We start from the raw sequence: 19,227 nt of genomic DNA, 5'->3' as shown, positions 1-19,227 counted from the left end.
TCATTTATTTCAGTAGGCATACACAAAGTGAAGAAGTCTGAAAGAATACGTATAGGGGATTTTTGAGAAGTTAATTCCTCTCCCTGATCACCAGTCGCTGAGTTTCTTTTCCTGGAGAGAGCCGTTATTGTCAGTTTCTTCTCGCTCCATCCGGAGATAATCTATTAACGCGAGGTGCGTGCTTGGTGTGTCTGTAAAACAAGTGACGCAGCCGTACACACATGCTCTCCACCTTTGTGTTCGTCAGCGGTATACCCTCCATATTAGTGCTTAGACAAACTGTTTCATTATTTTCCCATAACAACTTTATTGGAAGATAACTCACATACCATAAAATTTACCCATTTAAAAAGTACAATTCAAAGGTTTTTCAGTATACTTACAGGGTTGTGCAGCCATCACCAGCTCCATAATTTCAGAACATTTTGACCACCCCAAAAAGAAATTCTGTATCCTGGAGTAATCACCTCCGTTTCCTCCCACCCCCTTAGCCATAAGCAGCTTCTAGTCTACTTTCCGTCTATTCTGGAAATTGCATCTAAGTGGAGTCACACGGCGTGACCTTTAGTGACTGGCTTCTGTGATTTGCCGCAGTGTTTTCAGGGATCTTCCAGGTTGCGGCATCTGTTAGTCCTTCATCCCTTTTTGATGTTGAGTCCTATTCCATTGTCTGCATGTGCCACCTTCTGATTTATCCTTTCGCCAGTTCATGACATTTGAATTGTTTCTACTTTTGGCTGTTATGAGTGATGCTGTGAACATTTATGTACAAGTTTTTGTCTTTATGTATGTTTCCATTTCTCTTGGGAATCCATCTAGGAGTGGAATTGCTGGGTGATACAGTGACTCTTTAATACTTGGAGAAGTCGCCTCCGGTTTTCAAATCTTTCTCTGAACCGCTGCCCCATTTTCCTTTCTCGTAAGCAGAGTATTGAGAGTTCTAATTCTTGCACATCCTTGCCATTGCTTGTTATTACTTGTCTTTTTGATTATTGCCACCTTAATAGGTGTGATGTGGTGTCTCAGGGTAGCTTTGATTTTCATTTTTCTGATAACTAATGATGGACATCTTTTCTAGGAGTTTTAAATAGAGTCATGTGCTGTCTAACAATGTTTCGGTCAGTGATGGATCACGTAAATGACTGTGGTTCCATAGGGTTAGTGCCCTGTAGCCTAGGTGTGTAGTAGCTACACCCTCCAGCTTTGTGTAAGTACACTCTACAGTGTTCACACAATGACAGAATCGCCTAAACGCATTTCTCAGAGCGTATCCCCTGGAATCATCTGTCACGTTTAAAATGGAGGAACCGGGGCTGGCCCCGTGGCCGAGTGGTTACGCAGTGTGTGACTGTAGTTTTCGCTCTTAATGTGTAGGTCTCTGATCTGTTACCAGTTGATTTTTGTGTATGCTGTGAGTTACTAGTCCAACTTTATTCTTTTGCGTGTGGATATTCAGCTGTCCATCACCATTTGTTGAAAAGACTGTTCTTTCCCGTTGAGTGGTCTCGGCTCCCTTGTTGCAAAATCAGTTGCCTGTAATGTGAGAGTTTATTTCTGGACCCTCAGTTCCCATTGATCCATATGTGCATCGTTGTGTGGTACCACACTGTCTTGATTATTGTATCTTTTTAGTAAGTTTTGGAATCAGGGAGTGTGTGTCTTCCAATTTTGTTCTTTTTCAAGATTGTTTTGGCTGTTCTGGGCCCTTGTATTTCCTAAGGAATTTTAAGAATGGCTTGTCAATTTCCACAAAGAAACCAACTGATATTTTGCTAGGGGTTGAGTGGAATCTAGATCATTTGGGGGCACATTGTCATCTTAACAGTATTCAGTCTCCAGTTCATGGACATGAGGTGGCTTTCTATTTATTTAGGTCGTCTTTTATTTCTTTCAATATATTTTTTAGTTTCCATAGTCTGAGTTTTGAACTTCTTTTGTTAAAGTAATTTGAAGTATTTTATTCTTTTTGATGCTATTGCGAATGGAATTTTAATTGTATTTACTTCATTCTTTTTAGCAGAGTTGTGTGGTATGCGTGTGCCGTCATCTGTCATAATGTTATTAACAAGTCCCCTGTGGATGGACATTTAGGTCCCGATACATTGCTGTTTGCAGACGTTGTGAATTCCAGTAAGGAGGTGTGCTCAGCCAGTGGGTCCTCAGACAAGACACTGGAATCATCTGTCACGTTTAAAATGGAGGAACTGGGGCTGGCCCCGTGGCTGAGTGGTTAAGTTCCTGTGCTCCGCTGCAGGCGGCCCAGTGTTTCGTTGGTTCGAATCCTGGGCGCGGACATGGCACTGCTCATCAAACCACGCTCAGGTGGCGTCCCACATGCCACAACTAGAAGGATCCACAACAAAGAGTATACAACTATGTACTGGGGGGCTTTGGGGAGAAAAAGGAAAAAAAAATAAAATCTTTAAAATTTTAAAATTTAAAACAGGAAGAGGAACCTTCCCTGTTTATCGTTTTACAGCTTATTTCAAAACTTCCCCCAAAAAAACCTTCCAGTAGGGCTGTATAGAAAAATGTCCTAGACTCTTTACAGTTAATCTTATTTACTTATTAAAAATAGTAGATGCTGGAAGAGGGTCACACTGTTGAAGTATTGCCTAGAGCAGCACTGTCCGTGATGACGGAAGTGTTCTGTGTCTGCACCGCTCAAAGACGTAGCCGCCAGCCGTGTGGGGCCATCGAGCACTTGAAACGAGGCTAGTGACTGAAGAACCGGATTTTAGATTATATTGAGTTTTAATTGATTTGGCCAGTGGCTGTTGTGTCGTATGATTATAGCTGCGTTTGGATTTAAAGCTCGTGGAGATTTGCAGAAGCCTTGCCCACGGTGGTATATGTTGCATTATTTCCTGTGTAGCATAAGGCAATTGTTAGTGGTCATAGTAAGTTTCGTCAACACGTAGGTCTCAGTAAACATCTCTTGTTTTGTAGCAGTTTGCCCTGCACCCAGCCGGCTTCAGATTGCCTGCATACCAAACTTCTAGATAGAAACACATATGGGTCCTTGGTTTGCTTGTTGTTGTTATGTGTATAGCCCACCCCACTGTAAAAGGTAGGCTTACGTGAGGTTTCTGTCACATGTGTGTTCTCTAAAATCTGCATGTGAAATTTTGTTGGTGGCTTGAATAACCTTGTCCTTGGGCCCTGGCCTGGGCCCTTCCCCTGGCCATTTCTTTCCTCGTCTCTCCATGGCGCTGACATGCTTGGAAAGGCTTCAGCCACCAGCTGCTTGGTCATGACCTCTGCTTCTGTTTGCAGCCCAAAACTTTATTTTTTAGCTGTAGATTCTATCTACCAAGCATTCCACTGTATTTCTACACTGCGGGGCATCCCGCATGCCCCTCAGAGTCAGATGAGCTACGATAAGTAAATTTTCTCTGCAGCCCCTTCGTCCTCCTCCTCCCGCTCTGTTCTCTGTCCGGAGTGATGGTGTCTTAGTACCGGAAACCTGGGAGACAAACATCCACCTCCAGCAAACGAACGACCAAGTTCTGAGTTCAGGTTCTGTTATCTCTTCCCGGGACTCCTCACTAGTTTCCTTTCTTCTGTCTTTTATCCTTTCTACCCATTCTACACACCAGTTCCATATGTTCTCTGCAGAAAGCAAATCTCTGGTCCTAAAATTGCATTTCAGTGGCTCCTACTTGCCTTGAGGATAGAGCCCGGACGCCTTAGAGCTGTGGATCGTCCCTCGGTGAGCCGACTGCTGCCTGTCTCCAGCCACACCGGCTCCTTTAGGCCTTGGGCCTGGACGTGCCCACCGCCCTGCACCTCATTTTGGTCAGTCTCTAAGATCATGCTCAGCAGGTGGCTGTTTCTGGCTCAGCCCTCTGCCGCCCACCCCTCTGTGACAATGCCCAGAGCAGTTGATGACCTTCATGTTGGCCTGCACTTCTCCCCTCGCGGTTAGACCACACAGCCCCCTGCCCCGGGCCCTTTGTGCCCCGTACACTTCCTGGTGCCTGGAAGACACTGTTCTGATGGCATTTTACCTGCCTTTGAACTCTTCGGTTTAAACTTCTCTGTCAGTCTTTTTTTCTCTACTTCAGTAGTAATAATGTTTTCTGACAGGTCCCACACGTGTTTTATGAGATGATAATAGTATTGGTGGCGTAATAAGTGTGTCACCCTGTCACGTGTGTTGTTAGGGGACCAAGCAGTCAGCTCCTTTGTGGTCTGGGAGGTGGATTACTCGGGAAGCAGGTCTGATTTACTTCCATCTTCGCTAACTTTTAATTGGCTCTGCTCCACCTTCTAGAGACACCAGTCTTAGAAAATAAGAAATCTATAGCGTCTGGCTTGGAATTTTGACTGTTTCTGTTAGAACTTGGGGAATAAGATTTTTTTCACCTGCCTGTGCTCAAAAGAGAATTGGCCCCCATTCCTGATTACCCAGCTTCTTAATTCCTCTGGCCATTTAAATTATTTTTAAAAACCCAAATGTCACTCTTGAGGCCAAAATCTGATAATTTAACATGAATTACCGTCATTCGTTGCTTAGTGATGGGGATATGTTGTGAGAAGTCTGTCGTTAGGTCATTTTGTCGTTGTGCGAACATCGCAGAGTGTACTTACACAAACCTGGATGGTCCAGCCTACCACACACCTCGGCTGCATGGTCTAGCCTGTTGCTCCTGGGCTGCAAACCTGGACAGCATGTCGCTGTACTGCATACTGTAGGCGACTGCAACACGATGGTAAGTACTTGTGTATCTAAACATATCTAAAGATAGAAAAAGTGCAGGAAAAATAATGGTATAAAAGATTTAAAAAGTACATCACTGTAGACTTTATCAACACTGCACGCTTAGGCTACACCAAAGTTATAAAAAAATTTTTTTCTTTCTTCAATAATAAATTAAATTTAGCTTACTGTAACTTCTTTACACACTTTTAAATTTCTTTTAACTTTTTGACTCTTTTGTAATGACACTTTAAAACACAAACATTGTACAGCTGTACAAAAATATTTTCTTTCTTTATATCCTTATTCTGTAAGCTTTTTTCTATTTAAAAAATTTTTAATTTGTTTTTACTTTTTAGATTTTTTGGTTAAAAACTAAGACACAAGCACACACATTAGCCTAGGCCTCCACAGGGTCAGGATCATCAGCATCACTGTCTTCCCCCTCCGCCTCTTGTCCGCTGGTTGGTCTTCAGGGGCAATAACACACGTGTGGATCTGTCATCTCCTATGATAACGATGCCTCTGCTGGAACACCTCCCGCAGGACCTGCCTGAGGCTCTTCCTGAGGAGGTGTCACTCTTCAGAAATACATGCGTGGTGATTTTCTTAATTTGTTTCTTCTTTTCATCATAGATTTGCTTGCAAGCAGATAATAATGCACCACAAACATTCCTCTCTATTAATGAAAACCTTTTGGTGTAGAGGTCCGTGTTTTCAAACTTTTAAGGAGCTTGTTGAGCAAAAGCTTCTGCGAAGTCTTCACTGTGTGTTTTCTTAGGGGTTCATCTTTTTCTTCTGCAGTTGCGTTTTCTCTTGTATGGCTGTATGATGTCACTAGACAATAGGAATTTTTCAGCTCCATTATAGTCTTATGGGACCACTGTCATACATGAGGTCTGTCGTTGACCGAAACGTCATTACGCAGCACATGCCTCTTAATACTTACTGAGAACTTGGCAACTGTACCCGTTTTCTATTGCTGCATGACAAATTACCGCACACTTAGCAGCTTGAAACAATGCTCATTTATTCACTCACAGAGGTTAGGGCTGCACAGCGTGGCTGGATTCTCACTGGGCTGAGCTCAACCTGCCGGCCGAGGCTGCAGCTTGCATTTGGGGCTCAGAGCCCTCTCCCAGCATCACTGGCAGAACTCATTTCCGTGCCTTGATGTCCTTGTTATGTTTCCAGCTGTTGTCTGGGAGCTGCTCTCTCTCTCCTGGAGGCCGTGCGCACGCAGCTCTTGCCATGTGGCCCGAGTGAGCAGTTCACAGCCTGCATGTTTGCTTTTCCTCAGGCCAGCTGCAGCATGTCTCTTTGCCTGCTGTGACCAGCAGAGGAAACACTCTACTTTAAAAGTCTCACGTGATTAGGGGGAGCGTGCTGAGTGTAGCTGCCGTTTCGCCATATAACATAATACAGTTATGAGAGTGATGTCTTACCCCGTCCATGGGGTCTGCCCACACTCCCTCGCTCAAGGGGGAGGGCCGGTGCAGCTCATTTCAGAATCCTCCCTCCCACAGCAGACACTTCCCATGTAAGTTTCATTTACGCAAAGTTGAGGCGTTCTCTTTTCCTTAGAGAGGAATATGTGAAATCGTGGCTTTTTCCCTCCCTAGCTGTGTGGCTTTCCCCAGTGTGATAGCCAGCCTTTTTAGATAGGCTGTTTTGTTAGAAAGTAAATATTGATTGATTCTGTCCGTAAGTAGAAATGCCAGATTACATATTTCTCGGCCACCAATTACCACGGGAGAAGGAAGAGTGAGGAGGAGGGAGGGAGCCCGAGAGCGAGTTATAGATCAGGGGGTGGACATCGGAAAGAAAACGCATGTGAGTTTATGTCAGTGTCCCAGCGTACTGCCTGAAGAAACTCATTTGGCACTCCTTTCCTTTGTATTTTGGTTAAAGATTAATTGAATGAATTAGTGTCCTACATTGTGTCAGTTGTCGTTTAGGCTGATAACAAAAGAAGGGACTCCTTTTTCTGCCAAATGTGAAGTTTACTTGTCCTTTTCTCTGCTCAAAAGGAATAGCAGCTGGAAGGAAATCAGCGCTCCCGTCGGTTGCCGTGGCAATTTAGAGCAGGTGATGCGTGCATTTGGCGAGGGCTGTTCAGTTTTCGCTCCCTTTTCTGATAAATACAAGATGAAGTGGATCAGTGTAATAAAGTAATCTTAGTACTATAATAGTTAAAGGAAAATATTTCGTGGGTATTTTTGAAATGTGCATTTTTATTATATCCTTATTTGTAGTTATGATTAGAATATTTAAGTTGTGTTTTATGTAGGGCAATAGTTTTTTGTGAAAATGTATAGACTAGTTGGAATTTTGCTTTCTAAATATTTTGTTCCAGTGACTGAGGTGATGCATTTCTTATGTTGTATGAGAACATGTTCTTAAGTTAGTGCCTTGTGTAAACTTCGGACACTTAGACTCTCAGTCTACTTTTTGCAGAGCTGCGTGTTACTTCTCACTGTGGAATGTGGCTGGGGCAGTTGTAAAAGAGACCATGTGTAGGGCCAGCCCAGTGGTGCAGTGGTTAAGTTCATACGTTCTGCTTCGGCGGCCCGGGGTTCACCAGTTTGGATCCCAGGTGTGGACGTGACACTGCTTGGCAAGCCATGCTATGGTAGGAGTCCCATGTATAAAGTAGAGGAAGATGGGCATGGATGTTAGCTCAGGGCCAGTCTTCCTCAGCAAAAAAAAAAAAAAAAAAAAAAAGAGGAGGATTGGCAGCAGATTTTAGATCAGGGCTAATCTTCCTCAAAAAAAAAAAAAGAGAGACCAGGTGTATAGATCATTCAAATCTAAATGTAGGTGTTTCTCATTTTTCTTGGAAGCATATACTTTGTAAAGGTATAAAGTGGACATTAAAAGATATTACACAGTTGTACAGGCTTTTGCTTTTTATTTTTATTTTTATTTTTTTAATTTATTTTATTTTTTTTTAAAGATTTTATTTTTTTCCTTTTTCTCCCCAAAGCCCCCCGGTACATAGTTGTATATTCTTTGTTGTGGGTCCTTCTAGTTGTGGCATGTGGGATGCCGCCTCAGCGTGGTTTGATGAGCTGTGCCATGTCCGTGCCCAGGATTCGAACTGACGAAACACTGGGCCGCCTGCAGCGGAGTGCGCGAACTTAACCACTTGACCATGGGGCCAGCCCCCAGGCTTTTACTTTTTAAAAAGCAGCTTTCTAAGGTGTAATTCGTATACCATACAACTTACACATGTAAAGTTCAGCTCATTGTGTTTTGCTCTGTTCACAGGGTTGTGTGACCAGCACCACAGTAAATATTTTCGTCCCGCCTACAGAAACCCCGTACCTCTAACAATCAATCCCCATTTCCCTCCTCTTTGTCCCCGGCCCCCAGCCCTAAGCGACCACTGATTTACTCTGTCTCTATGAAGGTGCCTATTCTGGACATTTTGATATAAAATGGAATCATACAACGTGTGGTCTTTTGTGACTGACATTTTTTACTCAGCAAAATGTTTTCAAGATTCATCCATGTTGTAGCATGTGTCAGTACTCCATTTGTTTTTGTTGCTGAATAATATTACACTGTAAGGATACAGCTCGTTTTATTTATCCGTTTATCAGTTGATGCACATTTGGGTTGTTTCTGCTTTCTGTCTAGTATGAATAACGCTGCTGTGAACATTTTTGCACAAGATTCCGTGGGGACATATGTTTTCATTTCTCTTGGGTATATCCTTAGGAGTGGAATTGTTGGGTTATGTGGTAACTCTAAATTCAGCCTTTTTAGGAACTGCCAGAAATTCCAGAAGAGCTGTGCCATGTTAGACTTCAACTACAATATATGAGGTTTCCAAGTTTTTCATTCTCAACAATACTCATTATTATCTTTCTTCTTATTATTGCCATCCTCTTGGGTGTGAAGTGGTGTCTCATCGTGGTTTTGCTTTCCATTTCCCAAATTACTAATGTTGGTGAGCATCTTTTCATGTGCTTATTGGTCATTTGTATATCTTCTTTGGAGAAATATCTGTTTTAGTCTTTTTCCTATTTTTAAATTGGTTTGTCTTTTTGTTGTTGAGTTATAAGAGTTCTTTTTATTTTCTAGGTACAAGTCCCTTATCAGTTGTATGATTTGCAAATATTTTCTTTCTTTCTGTGGGCTATCTTTACTTTCTTGATGGTGCCTTTTGGAGCACAAAAGGTCTTAATTTTGATCGAGTCCAGTTTATCTTTTTTTTCTTTTATTGCTTATGCGTCTAGTGTCATATCTAAGAAACATTCCCTAACCTAAGGTAATGAAGATTTACTTGTATTTACGTGTAAGTTTTATAGTTTTAGCTCCTTCATTTAGGTCTTTGGTCCATTTTGAATATTTATGTAATGTGCGTGTGATATAGAATTACAACTTCATTTTTTTTGCTCACAGATACCCATTTGTCCCAGTACCACTTGTTGAAAAGACTTCTTTCACCTTTTAATTGTGTTGCACTCTTGTGGAAAATATTTATGGGTTCCCCCCATGGCTTCTTAAGTGCTTCTAGTAATTCTTAAACGAAACAACTTCTTGATGGTTTTCGTTAGGATTGATAAAGGTATTTTCTTTTGATCTGTTGATATATTTCAGGAGTATGTACTTGGTGAGATAACCTGTCGCGTCTTGATCTTTTAAACAATTTAAGACTTCACCAGGCTTTGAAGTACTGTGGAAGCCACCAGGCACCACTCTGAAGAAGCCAGCCGGAAGGACAATGTGGCATCCTTCTCTTTCCATGCATCCGCCCCAAGACAGAGTCGCTGTGTTTCTCCTCTGGTGGGTGGTGCAAGGGTGGACGCGGTGGAAAAGGATCACTGATTTGGAGCACAGCATTTGGCAGTTACATTGCACTGGGTCTTACGGTGTTGAATTGAGTGATTTGAGAGTCAGTGATAATTGGTGTGAAGAAGGTTACTAGGAACAGCCTTAGAAGAAAGCAATAATCCCTGGTGTGGCCAGGCATCTCTGATTTTGAGGCCAGGCTGCTCCTCTGGTATCAGTGACTCGGCAGGGTCTAGAGTAGTGCTGTGCAGTAGAGAGAAGGGAGCCCCATTTGTGATTTAAAGTGTTGAAGTAGCCACATTTTACAAAGTCAAAAGAATCAGGTGACTTTAATATATTTTGTTATATCCAAAACATTATTATTTTAACATGTAATAAATATAAAATTATTAATAAAATATTTTACATTCTTTGTACTAAATCTTGGAAATCCGTACATATTTTACACTTAGAGCACATCTCAGTTTGGACTAGACACATTTCAAGTGCTCACTACCCACACGCGGCCAGCGGCTACGGTACTGGTCAGCGCACTTGTAGATGTTTTGACGTGATGGCCATTTGAAGTTACTCCACTTCCTGTGTGCTCTAGGGTGCCCTGACTCAGCCTTTAACTTGCTGGAGCTGGCTTTGGGGAGCTTCTGCCTGCTGTCCTCTGTGGCCCTCGCTGGAGGGGTGGGAGGGGGCTGCTCACTGAGACCAGAGGGTCTAAGGATTCTGTGAAGCGACGTGGGCAGCTCACCGAATGCGTGAAGAATGATTGAGAGACAAATACTATGATGACGGTACCTGAGCCTCTCAAATGAGAGACGACGGGCCTGTGACAATTAGCCTCTCTTCTCGCTTATCACAGATGCAGTCAGCTCCTTGTGTGGAAAAGACCGCTGGTGCAGTGGTGCGCCAGTCGGCATGGTTTTGTCCCCCGGAGATCCCTCAGTGTCTGGACACGTTTTTGACGGTTGCGCCTGGGAGTGAGGGCTGTTACTGATGGGTGGTGGCTGGAGGCCCGGAATGCTGGCAGCATCCTGCGGCGTGCAGACAGCCCCACAGCAGTGCGTTCTCTGGCCCAAGTGCCAGGCGCGCAGAGCACAGTCGGGTCCTGGGCGAGGAGAACAGGATCCTCCAGTGCTTCTCTTTTCGTTAATGGTTACATAGTTTCTCCAGGGAATAGAATGTGTTTTCTTTTAAATTCAGAGAATCTCCTTGTTTTCTCATGTGAAATTTCTGAGGAGGAAGCAGCCGCTTTCCAGGTCTTCCTGATGGAGCAGTTTGTCAGAGGGCGGGTCTGGCCGCCCTCCCTGCCCGGGCAGTGGGGAGCCGTTGCCCTCCTCTCCTGCGCCCCTTCTCCAGGCGTCTCCTGCTGGGCAGCTCGCCTTCAGTGAGAGCAGGTCTGTTAGAAAGCAGTGGCAAGGCTGCCAGGAGGATGACTGCACTTCCAGACGGTCTTGGGTTGGGGTGTGTTCTGGCAGCCCGGTGGGTGCTGGGCCATGACTGTCCCCTTCAGGGCTCCGTCACGAGGAGTGGCTAACTCACGTTGTCACCACTGTGTTCCTAATGTCTGTCACCAGGGAGCTGTAACTTTGAGTCTTCAGAAACTCTAGCAAGTAGAAATCCATAGCAGGCGTTTCAGCGTGTCAGTGTTCTTTGTTTCCTGCCCGAGGTGGGGCTCCTCGCCGGTGTTTGCCTCTGAGGTTACCCGTGGGTGTGTCCCCCACGCTTCCTCACGTCGCCTGGGGTTTCTGCTGCCTTCCGCCTCTCCCCACTTCATTGCTTGCGGCAGTCTGTGTTTCTGGTGGCAAACCACATAGATGAGCAGTGGCTGCCTTAGGCCTGAAGGCTGTGGAGTGAAGGCTATTTAGGGCTGTTAGATTTGGCAGGAATTTAGAGGTCCAGCTTGGAAAGGGGCGGTGGTCAGCACAGCTCCTCTGGCCCTGCCTCCTGCTTGCAGCTGCGGGCGAGGTTGCACCCCATGCCGGCTGACCTTCTCAGGGTTCCAGGGCTGGAGAGCGAGCTTCGGCTCTGTGTCCTAGGCTGGACCATTGTGCAAGGAGGAGCAGTGTCTTAAAAGGTGCTTTTAGAACGGGAGTGTGGCTGCTGAGCAGGCCAAACAAGTGGCAGGTGTCCACCACATCAGTGCCTGCGGGGTGCCCCTCGCTCCCAGGCTAGTGACCCCCGGCTCGCCCTACTGAAGCTGCCTCTGGGGACACATCCGGCTGCCCGCCCCTGTCCCGCCGTGTCTGTTCCCTCCCCGCTTTTACCCACAGCTCTGCGGGCTCAGCCCGCACGGGTGTGGCGCCTTATCAGGCGGCTTCCCGCTACGGGAGAGATGTGCAGGTGGATCCGGGTCGAGACCATAGGTTCATGGCCCCATGGGACATGCTTAGAATCCGCAGTTCGTTTACAGCAGATGAAAGCTGGATCCTGTAGAAGGGCGTTATGAGTGCTGTGCCTCCCAGCAAGTGTCTGTAATTGTAATATATCCTTGCGTTATTCTGGATGTCTGAAAGAAGCTTACGTCTGTGCACTCTCAAGTGTTTTTTTGGTATGACTGATTGTCCTATCGTTTGTGAAAGAGTATATACTAAACATCATTTAGCCTTTTTGTGACAATTAGAAATGACCATTGCAGGGGCCTGGCCCGGTGGCGCAGCAGTTAAGTGCACAAGTTCTACTTTGGCAGCCCAGGGTTCGCCCGCCAGTTCAGGATCCTGGGTGCGGACATAGCACCGCTTGTCAAGCCATGCTGTGGCAGGCATCCCACATATAACATAGAGGAAGATGGGCGCAGATGTGAGCTCAGAGCCAATCTTTCTCAGCAAAAAGAGGAGGATTGGCAGCAGTTAGCTCATGGCTAATCTTCCTCAAAAAAAAAAAAAAAGAAAAAAGAAAGAAATGACCATCACAGACCTTGCATTGATGTATGGGCTGTATTTATATTGGACTGACAATGGGTGTTTTCTTTGTTTAATTTTCAGTTTGGGGTAGTGTTTTTGATAAGGTTGATAGATAACTGAATTCCTCAATGGAATGGCCGTGCTTCACCTAGAATATAGTCAGCATTTATGAGTTATCCAGGAAACCTCACCACATTGCTACTATTTTTATGGGAAAAGGAATTCTGGTTTTAAAATAAGCCCCTTTATAAGTTCAAGGTTACTTTCACCATCTTTTCATAATCTCTGTGGGATGTGTTCTGACTTAGAAGGCTGTACATCTTGGGGGTACTCGTTTGTTTCACTTCCATTTCATAATATTGTCAGGGCTTAACGAAATATTGAAGCTCTGAGCAAAAATGTGCCTGCAAAAATATTCCTTGGCTAACTAGGGTAGGTTTTTCCTCCTGGCCCGTATGTTAAAACTGCACTTGAATTCAGCTAAAATGGATGAAGTGACATTAGTCAGCGTTTCTTCCTAGTGTGTGCTGAGTTTTATTTTTTCCCATATTAGGAAACTCTCAGGTGTGTCCATATGCAAGATGTACTCCTAAGTAAAAGGGTATTTTCTTCTGCTGTTCCAGGCCGGAGCCTCAGCAGAAAGCTCCCTTGGTTCCTCCGCCACCGCCTCCACCACCACCCCCGCCTCTGCCAGACCCTGCACCCCCCGAGCCGGAGGAGGAGATCCTGGGCTCCGACGATGAGGAGCAGGAGGACCCCGCCGACTACTGCAAAGGTGACGCGCTTGCCTGCCCCACAGGCGGCCCGTGGTTGGCTGGGGGATGGGTGATGGGAGTTAAGGATGCAAACTGCTTGGTCTTTACTAAATTACCCTCCTGGGGTCAGTATCATTTCACATGCTTAAAGTATGACATGGAGTGATACCAGAAAATGTAAGCCATTTCAGAAGGAGAACTGTAAGAGAGAGAAAAATATATGCATATGTATACACATATTCTCCGTACTTTTAAGAGGATTTAAATCTGCTTGTCGAGGTAAAGATAGTATAAAGCAGGACATTAAAGATGAAAACATGATAAGCCATCTCAGAAGAACATAGGGAGTAGAGGATGCCAGGCTCTTGAGGGGAACCAATTTAGCTGTTGTTCGCTGCATTTGACTAAGTTTTCCGGCTGCCAAGAACTAGCAAGGAGCCGCTCCTTTCTCTGAATAGCAGTGAATTACATAGTATTCATTGTCTGTGGAAAGAAAGCCTGCCCGTTTGTTTACAGAGACAGACTTTTTCCTGGCATTGTACTCAACGAAAAAGACCTTCTGTGGGTTCTGCCATTGTGTGGCATAGTGGATTATGTTTCAGCTATGATTTCACAGAAGACAGAAGTTATTCAAGTGGAGTGTTCTTGTCTTGATGCCTCGTAAAGACCAAGAGCATAGAGTTAAATTCCTAGGAAGCCAGCATGTTGTGTGATGAATGTTGGTCCAGCTCCGTACTCTGTGTAGACTGGAGTCTGAGAATCCAGGAGGAAGGGAGGTTGCTCTGCCCGTTTGGCTGCCTCTCTGGTACTTAACTTCCTCATTTGGACTTTAATCCCTCTAACAGGAAGTTATCACAGCCTGCAATTCTGAGCTTCTGAACAGTTGATGAGACATTTATTTGTTCTGCTATGAGAGTTTGAGAACTAATCTTCCACTCTAACCGGATTGTTCCATAGGTGTGGGTTTCCACCTATAGAATCAGTGTTTTCCTTAGGAGGAGGAGTGTAGCTCTTTAGCATTTGTATGAGTAGTGTTCAGGACCCCAAAGGTCTGTGCCATCTCATATGGACAAGGAAAAGTTTGGAAAGGTGAAAAGAAGATGTTTTTCATCCTCCCTCTTAATCTGCATTTCTTGGTTCGGAAGTTAAGTTGTTTGAAGAAGAGATGTGGACAGTTGTCTTGTTTTGCTGCTTAGGCCAAGGTGTTTGGTTGGTCTGTGGGAAGTGTTCTCCTGAGCACATGGCCTCCGCCTGCTGCACTGAGAACCCATTTGCCTCACTGGCTCTCCAGCCTGTGGGTCAGGAGGTGGGACCAGTGCTCTCCTCCCTTTACCAGCTCTGCACGTCAGCACAGTGGACACCCCAGACCGAAACATGGGCCACGAGAGAAGGATTCCACAGTCAGGGCTGATTCTAGATAGCGTTCACTGACCTCAAAACATCTTAGAGCATTAAAGTCAGCCTCACTAAGGCATTTTGGAGATGGTGAAGTTCTCTTCTCTCCCTCGGTCTCTCTCCCTCTCATCCCTAACTTTGGTAAGTGACTTATGCCTCTAGTCAGTATGACATGTGACAGATGCCTTACTCTGAATTTTGTAGTATAGACTATAACAGTTTGTTTAAGATAACTGACATGAATGCATTCCAGGAGTGCATGGAATCGACTGGGAATGTCTAGGATAAGAACTGTGCCTTCCCTTTTTTCCTCTCTGTGGATGTAGTAGATTACTCTTTCCCCTGGAACTGGTTGTGTTTAAGTACCAACAGGATGTGTTGTTTTTTTTTTTTCCCCATTTTTTTTTGAGGAAGATTAGCCCTGAGCTAACTTCTGCCAGTCCTCCTCTTTTTGCTGAGGAAGACTGGCCCTGAGCCAACATCCGTGCCCATCTTCCTCTACTTTATATGTGGGACACCTACCACAGCATGGCATGCCAAGTGGTGCCGTGTCCACACCCGGGATCCGAACTGGCGAACCCCGGGCAGCCGAAGGGAATGTGTGAACTTAACCGCTGCACCACCGGGCCGGCCCCCAATGGGATGTTTTATCACTCTGAGTACTTCAGCATGTTGTGCCTACGATCCAGTACATTCTCCTGTGTAACCACAGTACAGCCATCAAGATCAGGAAGTTAATGTTCGTGACCGACCAAATCGCGTCCTAACTCCTCATCCTTTACAAGTCTCTCCCCGTTGACAGCCTGTGCAGCCTCGGCCGTGTGAGCAGGAAGGGCGCTGTTGACAGTTCCTCCCCACCTCGGCGATCTCTGGGGAGTGGGGTCTCCCTCCTCACAGCCGGCTTCTTCCTGCCCATCTTGCTTTTCGCTCTCCCACCAAACCCAGGGAGATTGTGGACTTTGGGGTCTCAGAGACCTGGTTCAAACCCTGGCCTCCCAGCTCTGGATCCCTGGACGACGTTCTTTGCCTCTAGGCTTTGCTTTCCTCGTCTCTCTCTATAGTATGATATATAATAACATCTGACACCTACAGTTTTGTGAGGGATAAAATGAGACAAATGGATGAAGTGTGCGGTGTGGTCCCCGAAACATAGAAGATTCTTAAGAAATAGGAATTTTGTTTCCTTCTGTCTGTGTTCCAGCCTTCTCCCAGGTGTTTCCCTCTGTGCTCTATGCTGCACCTGTGCTTGCTGGTCCTCCTAGTGGTCCGACCGCCTCACCGGGGGGCTTGTTTTCCCTGGCCTCTGGAGAGAGCAGTCAGTGTTGCATCCTTCTCTTCCTGTCTTATCTCGATGTCACGTCTGGTCGCTTGTCTGGGGCAGGAACTGTGGCAACTGGCCGTGCAGTTTATAGAGACTCCTGCATCCAAGCCCAGGGGATAACAGGGTCAGGCACGGGGCAGCCGTAGACAAACACTGCCGGGAGGCTCTTGTGCAATGTGTGCTCGCGCGGGAGCTCGAGCCCGAGGCCTCCTGGGGGAGACTTCAGTGTGCTGTGGGTTTGTGGGGTGTGACCTTTGTACCACCTGTGTCAGAGTCGCCAGGGGTGCCTGGCAAACATTCCTGGGCTGCACCATCCATCCTGAGCTGGAAGCCCTGGAAGCAGACCGGGACTCAGAATATCTAACAAGTTCACCAGGTGATGTTTCTGCACGTGGAAGCTGAAGTTGCTCGTCCAAGGCGTGCGTCATCCCCCTAAACTTCAAAGCTGTGACCAGGGAGGCGACCCTTCTCTTCACTTCACGCTGTGCCACTGTTCGCTGTGTGAGGGAATTACTGCTTTGAAGAGCTGTAGGTTCCAGGATTTTTCCAGAACCCTCAGTGTGTGTTAACTGCAAGGACCAGTAAACGGTGGCAGGAGGAACATTGCTTTGTCACGTCGTGCCGCCTGCACTGACTGACTCCCCATAGACCCAGTTTTGTGGCTCTCTGAAATCGTTCTTAGATAAGTTGGCGCCTTGTACAGTTTCATCACTTGTGTTATTTCTGGAAACATCGATTTCAACACAGTTGTGGTCTTAACTTGGTATGAAAGAGTGTGTTGTTTCCTCAAAAAGGCCTTCTTTGAACCCCTAATCGTGTCTTACTTAGGCCCCTCCCTCTGTTGCCTTACAATAGTGTCCAGCGCAGCCCCCGCACCCTCGCACTCGTCATGGTGTGTAATTACACATTTGTGCTTGTGCTCGTTCGTGCCCTCCTCCTCCCAGCCTGAGAGTCCCTGTGGTCCAGGGCTGTGCATTCTGTTAATAACCCCGCTGCGTTTGCACTGCCCGCGCTGCAGTGCGATGGGTGTTTTTGGTTGGATGAAGGAGTTGCCCCCAGCGTTAAGCTACAGCTAAGGGATAGACAGCGCCGATGTCACCTGTGTGTCTGAGAGGGCTTGTCGGGGTGAGGAGGTTGACATTCCATGAAGGACACACAAATCAGAATACAGGTCCTTTGTTTCTGCCTTAAATCTTCTTAAAATTGTTCATTATTCTCCAGAGTTCCTATGTATTAAGCATGTTTGAGGGGCATACAGTTTGTTTCTTTAGAAACTTGGGGATATCTTCTTCAAAACATAGGGTAAGCAGTATAAATATTCACACGCTAGAAAAATGTCAGATGACCTTCTTATACACAGATTGCCTTTCCATCTATGAGAAGTTTGGACTGGCTGAATTTTAATAAGTTTCAGAATTTAATGGTCGTGGTGATAAGGTCTCCCTGGCCTTGTCTCTCTCCACAGTCTGACTTATGAGTATTTCATAGCTTCAGTGTTTTTAAAAGAAAGAAAGCAATACGTCTTACACAAGGTTGCCTTAGAAACGGTGTCATGCAGCTCAAATGTTTTATAGAAATGTAAGTTTTAGTTTTTGTTCTTTTTGATATGAAAGAGATGACCTTTATTCGTTCACAATTCTTTTCCTTAGATCCACTAATGCTGGACACGTACTTAATTCACCACGGTTGCGTGTGTTTTGAAAATTAGTTGTTTTAATTGGCTTACTTGAAGCCTGAACAAGAGACTGCTTATCTGTGTGGACACGGTAATAGGTGCTCTTGAATTTATCACATTTCTTCCATGGAGGCTGAGGAGGTTCTAGCACCTGATGGACCTGTTGGAGCTGAGAATTGCTGCTGACGAGGGTATTGATCACTCAGCTCTAGTTAGCGTGACAATTGAATTCTTTGAGGCTTTGCTCTGTGTAGTGTTGTTGTACACAGGGAATATGAAAGTCAGCGAGAAACAGCCCCCTCTCTCGGCATTCCCGGCCTCCTGACGTGGCCACGTCGGTCCCAGTGCTGGAGCCTTGGCCTGTCTTCCTTCCTCGCTCCATCCCAGCACCCAGGCAGGGCAGTCTGTGGCCTGCTGAATGTTGGCTGAATGAAGAGACTAGATTAAGAAACTACTCAAAGACGTTTTTCACCTTTATTGTGTGGTTAACTGTAAGAGGGGAAAAAGGAAGATTTGTGAGGGCTTAAAAGGAGTGAGATTGTGGGGCTGGCCCCGTGGCCGAGTGGTTAGGTTCGTGCGCTTCGCTGCAGGCGGCCCACTGTTTCGTTGGTTCGAATCCTGGGCGTGGACATGGCACTGCTCATTGGGCCGTGCTGAGGTGGCGCCCCACATGCCACAACTGGAGGGACCCACAGCAAAGAATATGCAGCTATGTACCGGGGGGCTTTGGGGAGAAAAAGGAAAAAAATTTAAAAAATCTTTAAAAAAAAAAAAAGCAGTGAGATTGTATGAGAATGTACAGGAGGCCTGGACAGCTACAAGGGGCTGGACTTTGTTGCTGAGGGTGGCGCTTTTCTGCTCAGGCCTGGAGGCTGGAAGGGGTCTCTGAAAAGCCCTCTAGGTGCCGTTGTGTTCCTGACAAATGGGCGAGCTGCAAGCCGTCGGTGGAAGAGTGGGTTGAAGGATAGCTTGGGAGCATCATTGTAGATGACAAATGTGAGAATGAGAAATTTGTACATGAAGTAAGTTAAAACATCACTTAGTAGTATATGTCAAAAAAAGTGAACTTGAAGGAAAACAGCATAATTTGTGTGTGTGTGTAGATTTCTTTGGATTTTCTGCATACACAATTATTTATCATTTAACTGCAGATAATTTTCTTTTTCCTTAACATTCTTTATGCATTTCATTTTTCTTGCTTCATTGCTCCGTGCACGAGATTGAATAGAAATGGTAAGAGTGCACATCCTTGTCTTGTTTCTGATCTTACAGTAAATGTGTGGATTTTTTTTAAGATATCTCTTGATGGATCATAGATTTAAATGTAAACGAAAAGTATAAAACTTACAAAAAGAAAAAAGTAGGAGAATGTTTTCACAACCTTGGAGTAGGGAAAGACTTTTTAGAGTATACAAGAAGTGTTAACTATAAAATAAAATTAATAAATTGGATTTTGTCAAAATTAAAAACCTGTGCTGATTAAAAGACGGTTTTAAAAATGAAAAGACTAGCTTCAGACTAGGAGAAAATATTTGCAGTACATAAAGCTGAGTGAGAACATCAGGAAACTTTGTGAGGTTTTGGAGAAGTGTTTTGTATTGATTCAGGCGTGTACGTTTCTCAAATTTCAGGGAATTGTGTACATAGATGTTTGGCTTCATTGTACATAAATTTTGCCTCCATTT

The 19,227-nt window shown here is 45.2% G+C and overlaps 1 protein-coding gene across 48 annotated transcripts in view; it reads left to right on the top strand.

Annotated features, from left to right (window-relative positions):
* The window catches only part of SRPK2 (SRSF protein kinase 2), a 228,861-nt gene that overhangs the window by 144,063 nt on the left and 65,571 nt on the right, over positions 1–19,227 (top strand). For all 48 annotated transcript variants that reach the window (XM_070617120.1, XM_070617109.1, XM_070617096.1 and 45 more), the window contains one exon: positions 13,020–13,171. Coding sequence is in view for 39 of the 48 variants with exons in the window: in XM_070617109.1 (XP_070473210.1) it covers positions 13,020–13,171 (152 nt within the window). In the remaining 9 variants the exon portion in view is untranslated. The remainder of the gene's footprint in view (positions 1–13,019; positions 13,172–19,227) is intronic.

The sequence above is a fragment of the Equus przewalskii genome, chromosome 4 (assembly GCF_037783145.1).
Source record: "Equus przewalskii isolate Varuska chromosome 4, EquPr2, whole genome shotgun sequence".
NCBI classification, from domain to species: Eukaryota; Metazoa; Chordata; class Mammalia; order Perissodactyla; family Equidae; genus Equus; species Equus przewalskii.
The sequence above is the reverse complement of the archived record's forward strand: the minus strand, read 5'-3'. Positions and strand labels throughout refer to the sequence as shown.